This window comes from Xenopus tropicalis, chromosome 7 (genome assembly GCF_000004195.4).
Source record: "Xenopus tropicalis strain Nigerian chromosome 7, UCB_Xtro_10.0, whole genome shotgun sequence".
Taxonomy (NCBI): domain Eukaryota; kingdom Metazoa; phylum Chordata; class Amphibia; order Anura; family Pipidae; genus Xenopus; species Xenopus tropicalis.
Window position 1 is genome coordinate 28,157,011 of NC_030683.2, and position 19,712 is coordinate 28,176,722.

The following is a 19,712-nucleotide window of genomic DNA, read 5'->3' on the forward strand; positions in this document are numbered from 1 at the left end:
GCTGAGTCTGATAAGCTCCAGGTTGTTCAGGTTAAGCTGGCCAGTTGCCGATGCACCAGCGGCCAGTGTATGGCCCATCAGTAGATCAGGAAGAGAAGAGGGTTCCTCTCTTGTCATGCCAAAGGAATGGAACAATAGAAAGGTTACCGTACTGTATTGGGCCCTTCATAAGTTATCCATCCATTTCGTCCACAGAAGAATGTGTCAAATATTGCAAGGGATTAGCCTGAATTTATTTGAATAAAACTTGTGTGCCTCAATGTCCAGTTTGTTGGACTGAGAGTAGGTCTTTATTGGGCCTATGTTCACCATTCAACTTGCATGCCTGAATGTTACAAAAGTGGAGCCGGAAGGGGGGAACATGTGTGCCTTCTCCACCTACCCTTTCTAGGATAGAATGCTGCTTTATACAGGCAGCGCTCTATTCAAAGTGCAAGCAGCACATCTCTGCGCTCTGTGCTCTCTGCGTTCTTCTTCTAAAAGAGCCCTATTGTCATCAGTCAGGCCTCAGCCTAAAGCTAGAAAAGATATTCTGCATGGCAGACGAGCTGCATCTGCATCTGAGATATGGTTCTTAAGGTAACCTGTGGCCATGGTTCTGAGTTGAAACATCCTTTATGCCAAAAAAAATTAACCATGTAGATTTACTCTTATTTAAATGTGTGCAGTAATGTGAAACAGTCAAGTGATTATACAGTTTCTAAAAGAGAAGTGAATAAAGAGAAAATAACAAGAATGATATCATAGAATTTACTTAAAATCCTGTGTAATCCTATGTACTGGTAATCATGTAAAGCTGAATCAGATGACATGAATCATTGACTTCCCTCTCAAATTTAAGATGAGTAGACTTTCCCTAAACACACCATACTATTATTATAGGCGCCTTTTGGTAAAGGGAAAGTCTGGCCACCTTAGCTAATCTGCGCTCAGTCAATAATCAGAATCACGTGATGTTTACAGACAATTGTTTGCCTAGCAGGTCACACTCATGGACTTTAATCCTCTGTAATTATGGCGAGTTTCACTTTACAGCTCACTCAGCCAGTTCCTGTGCTTTGTTTTGGCTTTTCAGCTGATTTGCTGCATTATAACTATTGGCAGAGTGCATGTTTTCACAGCAATACTGTGCATATGGCTTGGCATAATTCATACTAATTGTGATATCGGGATACCCTTTGTAACCTCACAATTAACTGTTATTAGTCATGCAGCCTGTGTATTTTGTAAAATTTTGGCAACTCCCTATCACACATGAATTTCCTGTAAATATTCTCTAAAAGATTATACTATATACTGTATATTCTCTAAAAGATTATACTATATACTGTATATATATATATATATATATATATTATATATATATATATATATATATGTATATATATTTATTTCATCACATCTCATAACACATCTGCTGATGGAAGGTGTATGGGGTCTTCCGAGGGGCCTAATGACCGTCAGGCCTTCCCGACTAATGTTGACTGGGTAGGTCCTGTGAGGCCAGTATTCAAGTCATTGAGATCCAAACATTTGTATCAGACCAACCTGCCACTCAAGGCAACCTCGCCAGACATTCAGATCTTTAGTGTATGGTCTCCTTAAGCCCTACGATTGTTTGCATTTGCAGTCAACAATACTGGATTTGGATATTGTGTGTTAAAACTGCACATTTACATTTCTGGATCCAGTTTCCTGTTGGTCAAATTGAGTTATGGTTGGATATCTGTTTACCCAGACTGGTTTATTATTTCCTCCTATTTCCTGGGAGATCCATATCCCTTCGAAAGTTTAGTTGGGCTGCTGCAGAAAATCTCACGGGGATTAAGCTTAATGCGAATGTCACAGCTGTAACAACAAAAATTCGAAGTCACATTTGGTTGTCTTGTAATTGTAATGATTTTGTATTATTATCCTTTATATAGCATTGACATCAGTGCTTGCTCCAGCTCCCAGTCTAAGTCCCTGCCACATTCATACACACTGACGCCAGAAAAATGGTGTAAAAAGTTGTGTAAAATAAATGCCGACTTTATCAAGGTGTGTATTTTATTTTACGCCGTCCAAACAATGGATGTGCCACTTCAGACCTTGTATAATCTATTAGTCCATGAGAAAAATTCAAGCACTGAGTAAATTCCGGCAGGAAAAAAAATCCAAAAAAAAAAAGGTTGAAATAAATGCAATGAATTGTCCCCATAGCATTTTCAAACGGCTTCTTCTGTTTACACCAGATTTTTACAATAAGATACACAATTGCATTACCCAGCTAGATAAGTATGCTGTTTTTACACAGTGATGCCTGGTGATTTGTGGTATATTTTTTCACCATTCTTTACACAGCATGATAAATATTCCTCACTATGTATGTTTTTGGAGTATGGGGGAAACGGAGTGCCCAGAGAAAATCCAGGTTAGCACTGGGAGACAGGGTTGGACAAAACCCGGTGGGACCCGCTGGCCCAGACCCGATCCTTGTTGGTGCTCCCCCTAGCGCTGGTGTCCCTCCCCTGATGCGTTAAAAGTAAGTCTTACTTATGCACGCTCTGGGAAGGACGTAAACCTCTGGATACATGTAGTGAAATTGGCAAATGCGGTTCTTGGTTCTACTACTATGTCAATTCAGGGCAATGAGAATTTACTGGGAACACTCAGCTAAATGTATTTGTTTATTGCAACTGCTCTGAAATCCTTCTCATTGCAGCTTGGTATTTGTTGGACGGTTTATTACAGCAACTTAAAACTAGAGTCTTTTAATGGAATACTATAATGGAAAAACATGTTTTTTGTCTTTTTTTTTAAGGCGTCAGTTAATAGAGCTTGTTCAGCACAATCCGGCATTTAAATCTGTTTTTCAAAAATGAACACATTTTTTTATATAGCTGGGAGTAATAGAGAGCAGTATTGGGACACATGCAAAAATGTCATAATTTCTATGTGGCAGGTAGGACATTCAATACGTCTTGGCCTATGTCTGTAGATCACAAGTTTAACCAAAAGATTTCTCCATGCATATTCAACTGGTGACTGAATATCTGTAGGATATCATTGGAGTTAACTAAACTGTGAGGTGAAGATGTTGGGTCTTGGTTTTACAGTGTATATGGAGGCACACCATGCTCTGGAAGTGTCCTGATAATCCATATTTTTTTGGCATAGAACAACACCAAGAATAGTGTTGCCACCTTCTTGGTGTTGTTCTATGCCACACCTTCATTATATATATATGAAGACAACTAAAGATGGGTTGGGAGACTGGGCAGGAAGTTGTAATAAATAGCTCCATATAATGTTATTGTAAACTTGGAAACCTCAATTTTTTAAAACAAGCTCTTGTATTTTAGTTGTTTCAGTGATAGTTTTTTTATTTTTTTTAAACAGAATAAAAAGAATCCATATTACATGTGGGGCATAGATTTCTTGGTAGTCTGGTGACGATCTCTTCTTCATTCTATATACATGGATTCTATATGGGCCAGACTCAGATGAGGAGACAAGACACAAATGAGGATCGAGAATAACCCTTTATTTGAACAGTTCATTTGCTTTTACCACATTGCTTGCATTTATAGTTACAAGAGTTAAAGAGACATAAAAATACTTCACTGGGGCATAGCAATGAAACCACTGAAGTTTTCAAATACATACTGTAAATCTATGAAATTTGAATGTCTACGGTGGCAGAAAATGATCTAGTGCTATGAAAGCACGTGCACAGTGTTCAATGAGGGATTAACAGGGGCTCATTGTGTGATGACAGTGTCCCTTTAACATCTGTATGGGGAAAGATGGGTACAGCAAAAGATCCCTGACACTTGTAGAAATAGCTGGAACAACAATAAACATTTCCCATCTGGTTGGATGAAGAACAAATAGGGCCAAGTACAACACAGGGTTTACAGAGGGAAGGGAAAGGAAGAGGACTCTGGCTGGAAACTGCAAAGGGCCATGGGAGGATGGGAATATGAGACGTGATGGGAAACCGCCTTTTTCCCCTGGGTAGTGTCCTAGTAACCACTTCACAAGAGATACGCAGATAGTACTGCTCAACACAGAGCACAAATGTTACTTAAAGGCTCCCTAGCTCCATCTTATAGAGAATAATGTTAAAGTCAAATGTATACAGGTCATGGAACTCCCAGGCAACTTCTAATTTCCTCATATTTTGCAACTGGCAGTACACTCTTTTTTTTTTTTAGCCATGCAAGCCCAAGCTTGGTCAATTTTTAGCTATATTGTCCTGTCATCTGGGTTTGCCAGCTCAGCAGTCAGTTTCAACAGGCAGTCCTGTCTATCCTATCATATCTTCTCTTCCCTTCTTCTTATCCCTTCAAGTGCACCCTCCGAACAATACAATATCCTCATCCATGTTTTTCCTGTCTGCCCTTTACATTCCATCTCCAGCTTGTAGGATTTTGCTGTTTCATATCCTCCTCCCTCTTAATCTGCTAGACATTACTTGAGAAAATACTAAGGGGACGATTCATTAAAACACGAATTCGAATCCCGAATGGGAAAAATTCGGATTCGATACGATAATTTCTGAAAATCACAAATATCACGAAAATGCTTCCGAAAAAAACGTATTAGTCACAATAATATTGTATTGGCGGTCCGAAAGTCACGAAATTTTCGTACCGAACAATTGTAAACAGCGGCAGAACCTTTCTGAATTTTTCCCGCAAGCGTACGAAAAAGAGCATTCGTGTCTTAATAAATCTTCCCCTAAGTATCCTGTCCCCTTGGGTGGAGACATAAGGGGGTCATTTTTGTCCCTGGGGGGAACAAGTGCAGGAGCACTAAGGGGTGCAGAGTGTGCTATTGCTTTGTTAAATTGAATGCACATTTCTCTAGAGATTTTATTTGTCAATAAGTGGGCTGGGGGGTCCAGTATGAAGGAATATGAGTATGTAGGAATTGAATGAGCAAATATTTTAGAATACATAAAGTCATTCTGCAATATAGATTTATATATTTTTTATAGTGATGTGCGGCCCAGCCCGAAACCTGCAGGCTCCGAGCCAACATCCAACCAACATTCGTACATCATGTACAGGTTTGGGCTGAACTTTTCTATGCTTCCACCCAGCCCATGACCTTACAATGTCCTGCTTCCATCTTTTGATGTCAGTACTTAAAGATTGGCCTCCACATATCCTGCCCCTTTCTTGACATCAGAGAGGAGCGGGTCGGGTATAGGTGTATAAATACAGAGACTCGGAAGGTTAGGGTCAGGAGCAGATAACAAGTTGGTGGGACTTTTTGTCGACCTGCACATCAATAATTCTTTAAAATATTTAATAGACTAGTTACCATTTTTGACTAGTTACCATTTTGGCACATCCTGTTCCTATGAAGTTCTAAGGCTTATTTCTAGTATATATGTATAAATACACCCTGAACTATTGGCATCACCATCTAGGGGACACCCAAAGGATTGCCGTCACCTAGGGGACACATAGAAACAAACATCTAAAGCTCACAAGATTTTCCAATAGTGCTTGACTTTGCTTTAACTCCATGATCTGTTGGAGATGACAAGCGTTTGATCTAAAATGTGCTTACCTCTGTTAGGGTGAGTGATGAGATGACAGGCACCATTGTTGGGATGTTTTGCTGGATAACAATGCTTCCGGAACACTTAGGAAGTCCCTTCATGGCCCATCTATACAGGAGGCAGCAAGGGTGACTTCCGCATCTCTTTTCACTATCTCATGTTTTTAAGGCATATTTTTTGGCATAAGTTAATGCAAAGCTCTCAGAATATTCAAATGCACTTAAAAACCACATCATGAATTTAATGATATTGCAACCTTGTACGGTACATCTATTAGTATGAAAATATTAAGAGCTAAAGATATACATTATGGCAAAGATATGCTGATACATGTGTTTATTGCCTTTTAAAAGAAAAGCAGAAAGCCAAAAACAGCAGAAAGGCAAACATTACGTTTTGGGCAGCGTGCCCTTCACACCTGATGAACGGAACAAACCCCCAAAATATCATGGAATTTTTGTTTTTTTTGGCCGTCTGGATTTTAAAAGGCTATAAACACCTTTTTAAGCCAGATTTTCCTTTAATTAATTTTTAAGGTGTGTTCTTATAGTTTATTTGCATTTCACTTTTACAGTATTTTTGCCTTTTGGCTCGATTTAGCCGAGCCTCGTGTCTTTGGCCTTCTTTTTAAAGGACTCATGAGTAGTGGAGATCAGCATTAATGTGTCTAAACTTGTAGTGGGCACATTGATGATTTTATAGGTATAGATATTTGTTTCCTAGATCCCAGTACTACCACTACAGTTTGCAGTGTGTCATTTAATACAAGAGCCGGAATCCCAGTATCCGAGGACTGCCCTTGCTTTGCCTCTGCTGACGTAAGTGCTATGTCAGCTTCTCTTGCCTAATCATCATGGCCAGTCCATGCAGGATTTCCTGCACAATCAACTATTTTAGGAAGTATCAGTGGCGGTCAGCTTTTACTGTCTATATGTCTGCCTTATTGTTAGAAAAAAAGACATTTGTTGTACCATTAGGAATACAAATATTTTTGGTTGTTAAATAGTATAGTTATTTTTTATGCATTTAATCAGAGCATAAAAAAGTGCCAACAGGTAATATCGGACATTTTGCTGCTGAGAATAGCATGCCCTGGCTTGCAGTAGAATGGCCAGTTCTTAACGTCCACATGCTAGGGGAGAATGGCTAGGCCTGGCAGCTATGAGAATTATGTGATTTATTTTCTTATTATAATGTTAGAAGTTTAGTTGTGACGTGTGTGCGCGCAAATCTTTGCAGAAAAACCTAGTTTAATAATTTTTTAAAGAAACTACTGAGTACTTCTGACCCCACTGTTTATTGCAATTTGTGGCCTACAATACAGACCCAAGTCATGTAATCTAACATAGTGTGAAGTAAATTTCCAAAGCAGTGATTGGGGGATCGTAGCCTGAATGTCAGTTAATGCCATTTTTCTAATGTACAGGGCAGGGTGCAAGGTGCACAGAATGGGCCCAATCTGGTGGCAGAGTTTGGGAGTGCTGTATTAATGAGTAGCTGGCGCGGGGAGACAAGTAGGTTCTCCCTCTCCCTACCAGTCTCTTAAAGGAAATCTATATTCCCAGAATGAATACATAACCAACAGTTTATAATAAGTGACCTATTAAAGAATCTTGCCAAACTGGAAAATATATATATATATCAGTATATATTGTTGTTTTACATATTTTCCCTTGAGCCACCAATTAGTGATGGGCTGTGTGCTCCCTCAGAGATCACATGACCAGCAACAGGAAGAGGAAATTAATAGTAAAAAGCAGAACTCTGCTTGTTAATTGGCTCATATGACCTAGCATGTATGTGTGCCTTGGTTTGTTTGTGTGCTCCGTGAATCAAATGATCCCAGGAGACAGGCCTTAATTCTTAAAATTACAGTTTTTTATGTAGGATTACCCAATAGCACATACAGTACTACTAAAAAAGAATATTTTTATGAAAATTGTGCATTTAGATGAAATAGGGTTTTACACATGAGCTGTTCTATGCAATATATTTTTATAGATACCTATAATGTTCAGGGGTATAGCTTCTCCTTTAACTTGCGTGTGCCAGCGTACGCAGGCCACAATGGAGCCCTTTACTTACTAGCTGCTCTATGGCACTAAGGGCAAGGCTACTGCGTGCCTACGGCAAAGTGCTCTGCACCGAGCGCTGGATATTACTGGCCCCTGATGCAACTTAGACTGTAAGCTCTACGGGGCAGGGACCTCCTTCCTACAGTGTCTCATACCACATGGCACTTATTCCCTGTGCATTTATATATATTTATTGTATTTATTTATTATAACACTTGTCCTCCCTGTGTGTAATTTTGTAACATCGTACAGCGCTGTGTACCCTTGTGGTGCTTTATAAATAAAGTTATACATACATACAAGTGCTTTTTTATTGATCACTAAGGGGCTGAAATCCTTTAAATTAAAGAATAATGTGCTTATGTAATTAAGAATGAACATTCTGCCTACTTCTAAGCAAATAGCAGCAGTGTAAAAAAGGATTTACAGGGCAGGGCTGTCCAGCTGGATGTTGGGGGGGGGGGCAGGTGTGGCATTTTAAAGGATTATATGGCCCCTAGTCTGCTCATCATTTTCAACTGATCCAGCCCTTGAACATGCTCTATGAGAAATAATCAGGCCACTACATATAAGCTAAACAGCGCTATTAAAGGGGATAACCAGTGTGTGTGAGAATAGGGAGAGCCAGTTTATAGCTTTAGTTCATGGCGCCTTGGGGGCTTGTTGCTCTCCCCCCACCATATCTCACACAGGCAGATATGCAGTTGTCAAGCTTCAGCAGCTGCTGTAGCCCCCCCCCCCCCCCCCCCATATAGAGACCCCTTTAAATGTCCAGGGTAACAGCAATATCTGTGGATACAAAATCAGTTTGTTGCAGTAAAAAACAGACTTTCATTTTTATAACTCATTGTTGTGACAGGAAGGCAGATTAATGGCTATCGTTTCTGGGACTTGGCCAGGATTTGCCGGATACTTTCTAAACATCAGTTTTCCTTCCCACATTAACTGGGTTACTGATCAGCGACTTGCCCATTCTTACATGCCAAAAGGACTTTGTTATTAACAAGTATTTAACCTTCCAGGTGTTGTGAAACTACAAATCCCTGCATCTGCTGCTGGTAGTTTGCTCTTTAATTATATGCACCATGACCTGTATGTAGGGATGCCATCCTACTGTGCTGGCCTTGGCAGGTGTTTTACCAGCTAGGCCAGTAAAATACTAGCTGGGTGGCAACCCTACCTGTATGATAGGACTGGGCCTGGGGTGTTATGCCATTATATGCATATAGAACTCTATTATCCTTACATTAAATATTGGTTGCAGTATTCTCTCTATCCTCTGTGTGTTCATATGTAATCAACTTTTTATTGGGTTGTTATACAACCAAACTGTAGCCATTCAGAACCATGTTAACAGCAAACAGATCCAACTGCTACAAAGAAAGGCAACATAATTCATGTGTGAAATGCCCCTCTATGTGGAACTAGTTAGATAGATTCAACCTCCCATCTGATGCCTGTCAGTACTCCATCTTTGTTTAAAATGCTGACGGGTAAAACACTGAATAGAGGTTTATATACAGATTATTGGGTAAAAAGCCAAAAGATGTAAATGATGCAGATCCTAAACATCCACAGAGCTTGTGTTTATGTGCTTATTCTGCTCGCCTTTGCCCTGGTTTATTTAATGATATGTCACATTGCTGATTGTATACATATGCCTTCCATACAAACAAAGAAAAATGATTGCCGTGACGCGAGAAATCTAAGTGTTTGCTTGGAAAAGATTTGTTTATTTACTTTGCTTTAGGGGTTTCTGCCAGCTTTGGCATGCAGGGTCACCATTGCTATTTATTGCATACCATCTGCATTGCGCTGAGCATTGGAATGGGCTTTTGCAGAGGAACATGGCAGATTGGGCCCTAACACATGCAGCTGCAGGGAACCAATGACATTTAGTAGATCCTGACTGGCATCTACTAAATGTCATTTATTAAGGTATTTTTATACATTTTTTTTAAGGTACTTTCATACCTATAATTATAAGAATTCTAAATAATAGTAAAGTCCTATACTTGTATTTATATTGTGTAAAGCTGGTCGTACAAGAGAAGCTCCATCAGATAAGTGAAGTTTTGTTGGTTGATGTGTAAAGCTGGCCATACACGGGCAGATCTGCTCGTTTGGCGATGTCGCCAAGCGAGCGGATCTTCACCCGATATCCCCACCTACGGGTGGGCAATATCGGGGAGGCATGAAGGCGAATTCGATCGTTTGGCCCCAGGGGGCAATGGGGCAGTCGGTTCGGGGACCGCATCAACGAGCCGATGCGGTCCCCGATCCGACTGGATTTTCTAACCTGCCCGATCGATATCTGGGCAATTTAAGGCCAGATATCGGTCGGCCAGGCCCCTCGGTTCTGCCCCTACACGGGCCGATAAGCTACCGAATTGCTCCGAGGGACGGATATCGGCAGCTATAATCGGCCCGTGTATGGGGACCTTAAGACTGTGCTGACCTGTTCATTTGGCACCCAGGTCAACAGTTATAGCTCATGGGAGCTAGGAGCCCATTCATGCACCTTCAGTGGCTCAGTCTGGTTATCTAATGAAGAAATAGTCCAGTCTTCATGATAGCCTTCCTTTATGTGTAGTGTATTGTGTAGTGTAGTGTACTTAATGTGTCTACAGACTGATGACTTGAGTTACCAAGTTGGTAAACATAATCTGCCAGTGTAAAGCATCTCAAGCTTTCCTTCTTGCAAAAAAAGAAGTTATATTTTGGGGTACCAACTTTCTTTCTACTGGCCACCATGCACATGGCACCAGGGATTTTATAAATTAGTGCTAATGTCCTGGGAGCAGCTGATGATGCTGATGAAGGTTGGATGCATTACTATATATGCCCTTATGTAAAATGCTCCAATTTAGGCAGCAATTTCTTACATTTGGAACCTATGAATCTGTCTTGTGGTTCTGCCATAAGATTTTGGGCCCCCTCTGGACCGTAGAGAATAGGTTGAGGAACTGTATATGAAATGTATAAAGAAAAAAAATGTTATACAGTCTAGTCAATATGGTAGCTATGGTTCTTCTTTAATACTGTTTTGTCTGTAGGGAATGTATCGGGTTCATATTGAGATGCTGTAAGTTAGGGACAAAGTGGATCCCCATGCTAGAATTTCCCAAGGGAAAGCTGTCTTTCTTCTCTTAGCTCTTTCTGTTATCTTCCGCTCATGACTTCAGGGTCACAGCTTAGGAAACCGCACAACAGCTGCGATCTATGGCTTCTATAAACTGCATTATAAGCTCATTTGTCTGCTGAATGTAGGCATTTTCAAGGATGAAACCTGCACATGTCTTTGTCATTCCTCACCTGAAAAGCAGCAAACAAAATGTCGGATGTTGGGCTCATTGCACACATGGCCAAGAAACACCCTGACCCAGCTGTACTGCCTGTCATTCAATATAATGAATATTCAACAACACTTGCACTGGGAGATTATGGCCGAAAAATGTGCAGTATTTATTTGTGCCGTTTTATGTTGTAAAAAAGCAAAGCTTACTTTGGTACCGTACTTCATTTCCACTAATAAATCCAAAGTCAGGTTATACAGATATCTAGGATATAAATGATAAAAGCTAGGGGTTTTGTGTGTATCACTTAAAAGAAAGTACCCATTTCTCAGTCGCTGTCCCCAAAGCTGAGTGAGATGGTAAAGATTTTTGGCATCCTTATCTTTAAGCAATGGCACACAGAGGGAAATTGAACTGTGAGAGTTGAACATCTGCACCCAGCAATGCCCATTCCCCAGCAGTGTAACCCAAGCCAATTCATATTTCATTTTTATGAATTTATATGCTATTTTATTCATTAAATATAATAGTTTACCTATGTTATTTATACGTTAATGCTGTTGGCAAACCATTCCCTGGCATCTGAACATTGAAGAATATAAATTGCATGGCACTGATACCCTAATCATGGGCATGAGAGGGGAAGTTATAACTTGGAGCAGTTTTAAGCAGAGCACACACTAGTTCTGTTGTATATTCACCTTCCAGGTTTTCTAATAACTTGGCAGGAATGCAGAATTACTGTGAATATGCCAGCTTGGCTTTGTCATTGTATCGTCGTCATAATCTTCAGCTGCCAAGTAGCAATGTCCTACCCCTACGCAGCAGCGCACTGATGATAACTGAAGCCTTAGGACAATGCAATAAATCAGTAGCCACTGCTACTCATATACATATGCAGCCTATTTTATTGGCCTGTGATGTTGCCTTTGGATTCTCTGCCAAATGAATGGTGAGATACTACTGTCTTTTTAAGTCTTGGCCACCTTTGTGTACTCTTTCTAAAGCCAGGCACAGCTCATGGAAAGCGTATGTTAAAGTAGAATTTTTGCATTTGGGACTGAAACAAAAAAAAAAGAACCAATAAAAGTATATTACAACACATCTTAAATATTTATTGTTTCCATAGCAACTGCACTTTTTAATAGATTTAGGTATCCGTCACTTTTTCTTATATATTTAAGGTAGATCCAAGATACATCAGGACCAAGATTCTTTCCACTGTGACAAAGTGTTTTGGACCAGGAGAGAAACACAAATCTCATATATGAGCATATGTTTTAATAGGAAGACAATTCATCCTTCCATTTTAATTAATTAGAAAATCAAAGTATTTTGATGCTTTAGTAATAGCACAGACCTGACTGTAGAAAAAAAGACCACTTACATTGGGAAAAAGTTAAATTGAAAGGGCCGTGGTAGACAGGGAAATTAGTCGCCCCTGCAACAAATCTCCCTTGTTGCGGGCGACTAATCTCCCCAATATGCCATCCCACCGGCTTCAATGTAAATCGCCGGTGGGATGGCATATGCGACCAATCTCCCCGAATACCACGGCCCTAATGAGTTGCTTATTATCTAAAAAGATTATATCATACCTGTAGTTAGTAAACCCTTTTATACCCCTAATGTATCCTAAAATGTCTTTTTTTGCCTAATATACCATTTAACAGATTATTTCTCTCTCCATGGCCAAAACCCATTTTTTTCCTCAATGTGTTTTAAATAGATAAGGTCACACTGGATAGGGTAAGGTCCTATGTGGATAATCCAAAGGCCAGCATTAAATAAAAAAGAGTTAATAACGCACATCCGCAAATAGTTGTTGCTGACCATTTATTATTTTATGAAGTTTTGGACAAATGTGACTGACGGATTGCTGTTCTGTACATAAATATATATGTAACTATGTAATTTGTAACAGCCACACATGAGCTTTGTAGAATGCCAATAAATGGAGGCTGTTCATTATGTAAAACACATCAGGTACAAGGAAGCAAATAAAGCATGCAAAAAAGCTATCAGGCAAGCTAAAATAGAGATGGAAAGGGATATTGCAGCTAGGAGTAAAAAGAATCCAAAATTATTTTTTAATTATGTGAATAGTAAAAAAATGAAGCAAGAAGGGGTGGGAACTTTATTATCACGGGGAGGTACGTTGGTTGATGAGAACGGGGAAAAAGCTGAAATTTTGAACTCTTATTTTTCATCTGTCTATACATCTGAGGAGCCAGATAATGAAGGCTTCCCTTTTAATATACCCAGTGCTAGTAATTTAGCTACTGGCGCATGGGTCACTCAGGAGGAAATTCAAAAGAGACTTGAACATGTAAAGGTAAACAAAGGTCCAGGACCGGATGGGATTCATCCCAGGGTATTAAATGAGCTGAGCGCTGTGATTGCCAAGCCTCTTCACATAATTTTTCAGGATTCGTTGAGGTTTGGCATGGTGCCGAGAGACTGGCGGATTGCTAATGTGGTGCCGTTATTTAAAAAGGGATCTCGTTCTCAGCCTGAAAACTATAGGCCTGTTAGTCTGACATCAGTAGTAGGAAAGCTTCTGGAAGGGGTAATAAGGGATAGGATAGTTGAATACATTGCAGTTCACAACACTATTAGTTTGTGCCAGCATGGTTTTATGCGTAACAGATCTTGCCAGACTAATTTAGTTGCCTTTTATGAGGAGGTGAGCAGGAACCTTGATGCTGGAATGGCAGTTGATGTCATCTACTTAGATTTTGCTAAAGCGTTTGATACAGTACCGCACAGAAGGTTAATGATCAAATTGAGGAATATTGGCCTAGAACATAATATTTGTAATTGGATAGAAAACTGGCTGAAGGATAGAGTACAAAGAGTGGTGGTAAATGGAACATTTTCTAATTGGGCCAGTGTGGTTAGTGGAGTACCGCAGGGGTCAGTCCTTGGTCCTTTGCTTTTTAACTTGTTTATTAATGACCTGGAGGTGGGCATAGAGAGTACTGTTTCTATTTTTGCTGATGACACTAAATTGTGCAAAACTATAAGTTCCATGCAGGATGCTGCCGCTTTGCAGAGCGATTTGACAAAATTGGAAAACTGGGCAGCAAACTGGAAAATGAGGTTCAATGTTGACAAGTGCAAAGTTATGCACTTTGGTAGGAATAATATAAACGCAAACTATCTACTGAATGGTAGTGTGTTGGGGGTATCCTTAATGGAGAAGGATCTAGGGGTTTTTGTAGATCACAAGTTGTCTAATTCCAGGCAGTGTCATTCTGTGGCTACTACAGCAAATAAAGTGCTGTCTTGTATAAAAAAGGGCATTGACTCAAGGGATGAGAACATATTTTTGCCGCTTTATAGGTCCCTGGTAAGGCCTCACCTTGAGTATGCAGTGCAGTTTTGGGCTCCAGTCCTTAAGAAGGATATTAATGAGCTGGAGAGAGTGCAGAGACGTGCAACTAAACTGGTAAAGGGGATGGAAGATTTAAGCTATGAGGTTAGACTGTCGAGGTTGGGGTTGTTTTCTCTGGAAAAGAGGCGCTTGCGAGGGGACATGATTACTCTGTACAAGTACATTAGAGGGGATTATAGGCAGTTGGGGGATGTTCTTTTTTCCCATAAAAACAATCAGCGCACCAGAGGTCACCCCTATAGATTAGAGGAACAGAGCTTCCATTTGAAGCAGCGTAGGTGGTTTTTCACGGTGAGGGCAGTGAGGCTGTGGAATGCCCTTCCTAGTGATGTGGTAATGGCAGACTCTGTTAATGCCTTTAAGAGGGGCCTGGATGAGTTTTTGAACAAGCAGAATATCCAAGGCTATTGTGATACTAATATCTACAGTTAGTATTACTGGTTGTATATATATAGTTTATGTATGTGAGTGTATAGATTGGTTAGTATAGGTTGTGTGCTGGGTTTACTCGGATGGGTTGAACTTGATGGACAATGGTCTTTTTTCAACCCTATGTAACTATGTAACTATGTAACTATGTAACATGGTAGAAGAAAATACAAAAATATTCCTCAGCCTTTAGCACTTAACATTCAATCTGATTGGGTTTATACCCAAATATTTGCAAATTTGTCCTGTGACTGCATCTGACAGCACCCATTTAGGTCTGCTTTATTTACTCAGATTGGGCTAGACCAGTGTATATTAACTGCTGATTGCAGATTTTCTTTAATGGCATAATATTGGCAGGTTCTTTACACAAATTCAAATAAAAGAGATAGCGCTGTTGCCTTCATTGGTGTGAGTTAAACTCTTGCTGCAGAACATACTCCTGCTTTGTTTGTGGAGGGAGCAGGCTGTTCAGGAGCTTGGCCATTCTAGTGGGCTCGAGAAACTATGCCGCTGAACTCTTTTACTTTCCTTCCTGCTCTTGCTTGTGAAGTTGAGGAAATCAGGGTTGTGTTTGTTTATACACGTGGCTAACTGATTACACAAGCCCTTTCCATTCTTGTTAAAGCTCCCTGCAAATACACATCATGTCATTGTTTATGTTTTTTTTTTGGAAAAAAAGACATTCTGATTAAAACCCTATAAAAGACAAAAACATTTTTATGTAAAAACAAAATAATCCAATAATCAGAGCTGACTTTGTCAGATCGGGGGCTGCATCGGTTCTCTTATGCGGTCCTTGGTCCGAAGTCGCCTATGCCCACTGTTGTAATTCGATTGCTTGGCCCTAGGTGGGCATATTAGGAGAAAATCTGCTTGTTTGGCGAGGTCCATGTATGTATGTATCGTGTATGGCCACCCTTATACTGCTTGTCTGTCTTGGTCTTCAATGTCTGGTCATGGGCATCATCATGGGTAAAGCTACAGACATGGTGCCATCACATCTTTATCTTTATACTAGTCACAGCCTATTAGCAGCATTGTAGTACAACTAAAAAGTGTCAGCCAACTAGCTTCCAATAAAGAAAAAGTTTCTGAGCTTGAATCAGTTGTTAGAGACATTTTGACCTACTTTTGACTCCGGCAGAAAGTAATCTCCTTGAAAAGTGACTGTGTGGTTTTCGGCTTAACCTGCAATTTAATCCCTACTCTATTATTTATGGGAAGGTTTATTCTTTCTAAGGCCTGCCCTGCTCTGACAGATAAACCAAAAGCCACACTCCTCAAATAAATGATAAATTGAGGCAGATGGTTTTATGTAGGATACTTTCAAAGTTGGCTGGAACATGTAGCCAATGCAAGTGCTTATCTAGAAGCTATGAGCTAGAGTTCAAACCCCTAGTATTCCTCAACAGCCTTCATCAGGGATTTGCGTTGCACAACAGCTGAACTGCTGACATCCCATCCCTACTCTATATGGTCCAAGACAACTGCTGCCAATATGCTACAGAAGGGTGTCCAGATTGTGACTGCCAGCTGTTTAGGAACTATGTTATAGTAAATTGCACAGCTTTTATATTCCCTGCTTAAACATTCCCCATTACTCAGTGCCCCTTTCTTGCTGATTTACCTTGGGTTGCATTACAGGGAGGGATATGTCTTGATTTGTAAGCAGCATTTCCATCAGTGAAACCCATCTAGCTTCCAGCTGACATTTACAAGTCTCTAATATTAGCTATGTTATGGGAGGCCTACAGCAACCGTTCCAAGATACAATCAACAGTTGAGCTCAGTCATGCCTTGTTGCTCAGCTATCCCTTTATAACAAACTCAGGCACTAGGCGCTTTTCTAGGAATGATATACAATTTTTTCTCATCTCAAGAATAAATTGGTTTATTGGTATTGGTAATAAATTGGTAACTCACATGATGCCACACTGGAGCTTACAATGGCACTTGGCCCAATATTTATTATTATTATTAACATTATTATTAGCAGCCAATTGACCTTATTGTATGTTTCTGGAGATCTAATTTGTTGCAGTGGATAACTGCACTGTTGCTATTTGGCACCTATGTTAGTATGTCACTTGCCACTGCACTACTTGTGGAGGAACGATTGACTCTTTAAATCAAGTGGCATGCTGCAGTGTCAAGAGGAACATGCAACTCTGCCTAGAGCTAATGGCTTCTGTTAAACGTTCCCCTCCATTACTAACCTGTACTGACACAGCTTAAGGCAGAGAAATTCGTGAGTTTTGGGGGGGGCAAAGACCTGATAGGCTGGGGCACTTTTTTCTCTAGTCTTTTCAACTTTGCCTCACCCACCCCCCAAGCTCAATTCATTCACAGCTTCACTCTGCTTGAAGCTGTGATCGTGCTCAACATAGAATAGTAACTCTGGGGTGGGCTGTGGGTTGGGAGGGGAGCACCTTTCAAAGTGTTGGGAAGCCTTACGTTGATATAGTAACATTTGCCAGTGGCTCTGTGTGTCATTGCCCTTAAAATGGGAAATTGTTCCTTTCCTTGAAGTCATAAGGGGGCATCTATTGAGACATGCAAAATGTGCACCCCTTAATGCTCATTTAAAAGACATTTGTGTCTATGGTTCGTACCTCTCTGGTTTCCAATTGAAAACTCTGTTGTTCGCTCATGCTGTGTGGGTCAAAACAGCTTGTCTGGATTGCTGGACATAAAATCTGGACAGGGCTGTGCACTAATTGATCAATGACTGCCAAACACTGGCTGTGCATAACAGCCCCTCCCCTGATGCCACAAGCCCACCCCTTAACATCATTATCCCACCCCCAGCATGTGAAAATAAAAACAGAAATGTGGCAACCCTACTTGGCTTTCTGGTTGTGTTCTGCACCTTACTCTGCTTTTAAAAAAAAATATGAATGGCTTGCAAATTAGGGGACGAGTTAGGAGGGGGGACACCTATATGCACCCCCCCACCTGCACATCATGAATACAGTGATGCCGAATGTAGGCTGCACTGTATTCATGTATTCAGCACTTTTAAATTCAGGATGCAAAAAGCATGACAGATTGTGCCTGTTTATTGCACTTTGCACCCTGCCCTGACCCCCGTAGCCTTGGTTCTTTTACTACTACCCCCATAGCCTTGGTTATTTCTGTTACTTTGTTTTCTTTTCCCCTTATGATGCTGTAACAGTCTGGAGTCGATTAGAGATATTTTAGTTAGTGTATCATCTATCTAATTGCACTATGGCTTCTGCCAGTAATAAACATCTTGCTCCCATATTCCTTTTGCAGTGGGATCACGCTATTATGCTGTCTACAGCAGGACTGCAAAATGTCCCATTTATGGCTTGTTTATATTGTGTTTCGCATTTTATATACCATAAGTTTTCTCTTTATTTCCACTTCCATTTTCACCGTGCACCTGCTCTGTATCCAGCTTGGAGAGCGTAGGCACCATAAATAATATCCATGCTAATTAAAGAAATGACATCTTGTGCCCACAGATGTACTTCACACCATATGAAAGTTTATTGGCTTAAGTTGGCCAGGGCAAAAAGCCTTTGGAAATTTCCTTTGGAAGACACAATCCATGAAGTGTTTTTCAGAAAACGCCTATGGATCCTGTGAGGTGCAGGCTGCTTCATCCATCTGACGCGTTTGTGAATTAATGAGCTGAAAGTCTCTAAATCTGCTTGGCATCGGCTCTATCCTTGGAAAGCTGATTTCCAGTTCAGCTTTGGCAAACATTATTCTTGGAACGACGGCCTTTTTAATGATATTAACAGTTTTGGAAACTATGCGGTTTATTGGTTGTCAATTAAATTAGTCGTTTTTATCGTAGAAGCTATAGGGCTTATCACATTATCTTAACCATTTTCACACCAGCAGGCCCGGTGCTGGGTAGTGGCCAAGGAGAGGAGGACGATAGCTGTTGCTTCTGTTGCACAAACAGGTCCAGTGCCCTAGATATTTTAGCATTCACTTTTGAACCAACATATTCAGCAATACTGTATGCTTTCCCACCACCACCAAAAGCCATAGCCCTTCACAGTTATGGGAGACAGCACACAGGGAGATTAGTGGCCCGAAGTTGCCCCGTGTACCACTGCCCTAAAAATGAAAAAAAACATGTAAGAGTTATATATATATATATATATATATATATATATTTATCACTTTAAAGTGTGACGCACTTTAAACAATATTAATGCATTTTTTCCTTGCTAGTATAAATGCCATACATATGCTGTGTGTCAGTGCAACAGACGGTGTATCCCACAGACATACATAACATACCTTGGAGCCAAAGGCATGGCCTCACTAAGTCATATGGTAGAGCAGCTGCTTTCCTTCCCTAGATAGCTCTCAGTGGCATCTGTCTGATGTGTGTGTATGCTGTATGCACAGAGCGTCCATTGTCACTTTCCCCTTTCTGCTTCATCCTGGTGTCATCTGACACGTGTCCAAAAAAAAAACCAAAAAAACACATGATCTGCTTGGGCTCCATACAGTTGAACTTTCCCTTCAATACACAACATGTTTATTTGCATTTAAATAGAAGTGCTGGTGTTGCCAAATTGCTTCTGCTGAGACATTCCCCATAGACAGGTATAGAAGCGCTAACTACTTATTCTGTCCTTGTGAGCTGTCCCACACTAACGCAACACTTTCTTTTTCCGTAGGTGTATATCATTAATGTCACGTGGTCAGACTCAACATCTCAAGTTATTTATAGAAGATACAGCAAATTCTTTGACCTTCAGGTAGGTACCGAGTGATGCCTTGTGTGCACTCAATTGGTTAAAACCCATACAGAATGTAAGGGAACACATGGAATACAAATTAGTAATAAAATGTTTATTTGGCAATGAAAATATTGCTATTAGACAGTTAATGACAGTGAAAATTTAATTGTTGCATATATATGTCTTAAGAAATGCTCAAAGGGTGTATGTAATTTTGTCACAAAA

At 40.3% G+C, this 19,712-nt stretch overlaps 1 protein-coding gene across 8 annotated transcripts in view; it reads left to right on the forward strand.

The window, feature by feature from the left end:
* The window catches only part of sh3pxd2a (SH3 and PX domains 2A), a 189,460-nt gene that overhangs the window by 16,490 nt on the left and 153,258 nt on the right, over positions 1-19,712 (forward strand). For all 8 annotated transcript variants that reach the window (XM_031905997.1, XM_031905999.1, XM_031906001.1 and 5 more), the window contains exon 2: positions 19,425-19,505. In XM_031905997.1, the coding sequence (XP_031761857.1) occupies positions 19,425-19,505 (81 nt within the window). The remainder of the gene's footprint in view (positions 1-19,424; positions 19,506-19,712) is intronic.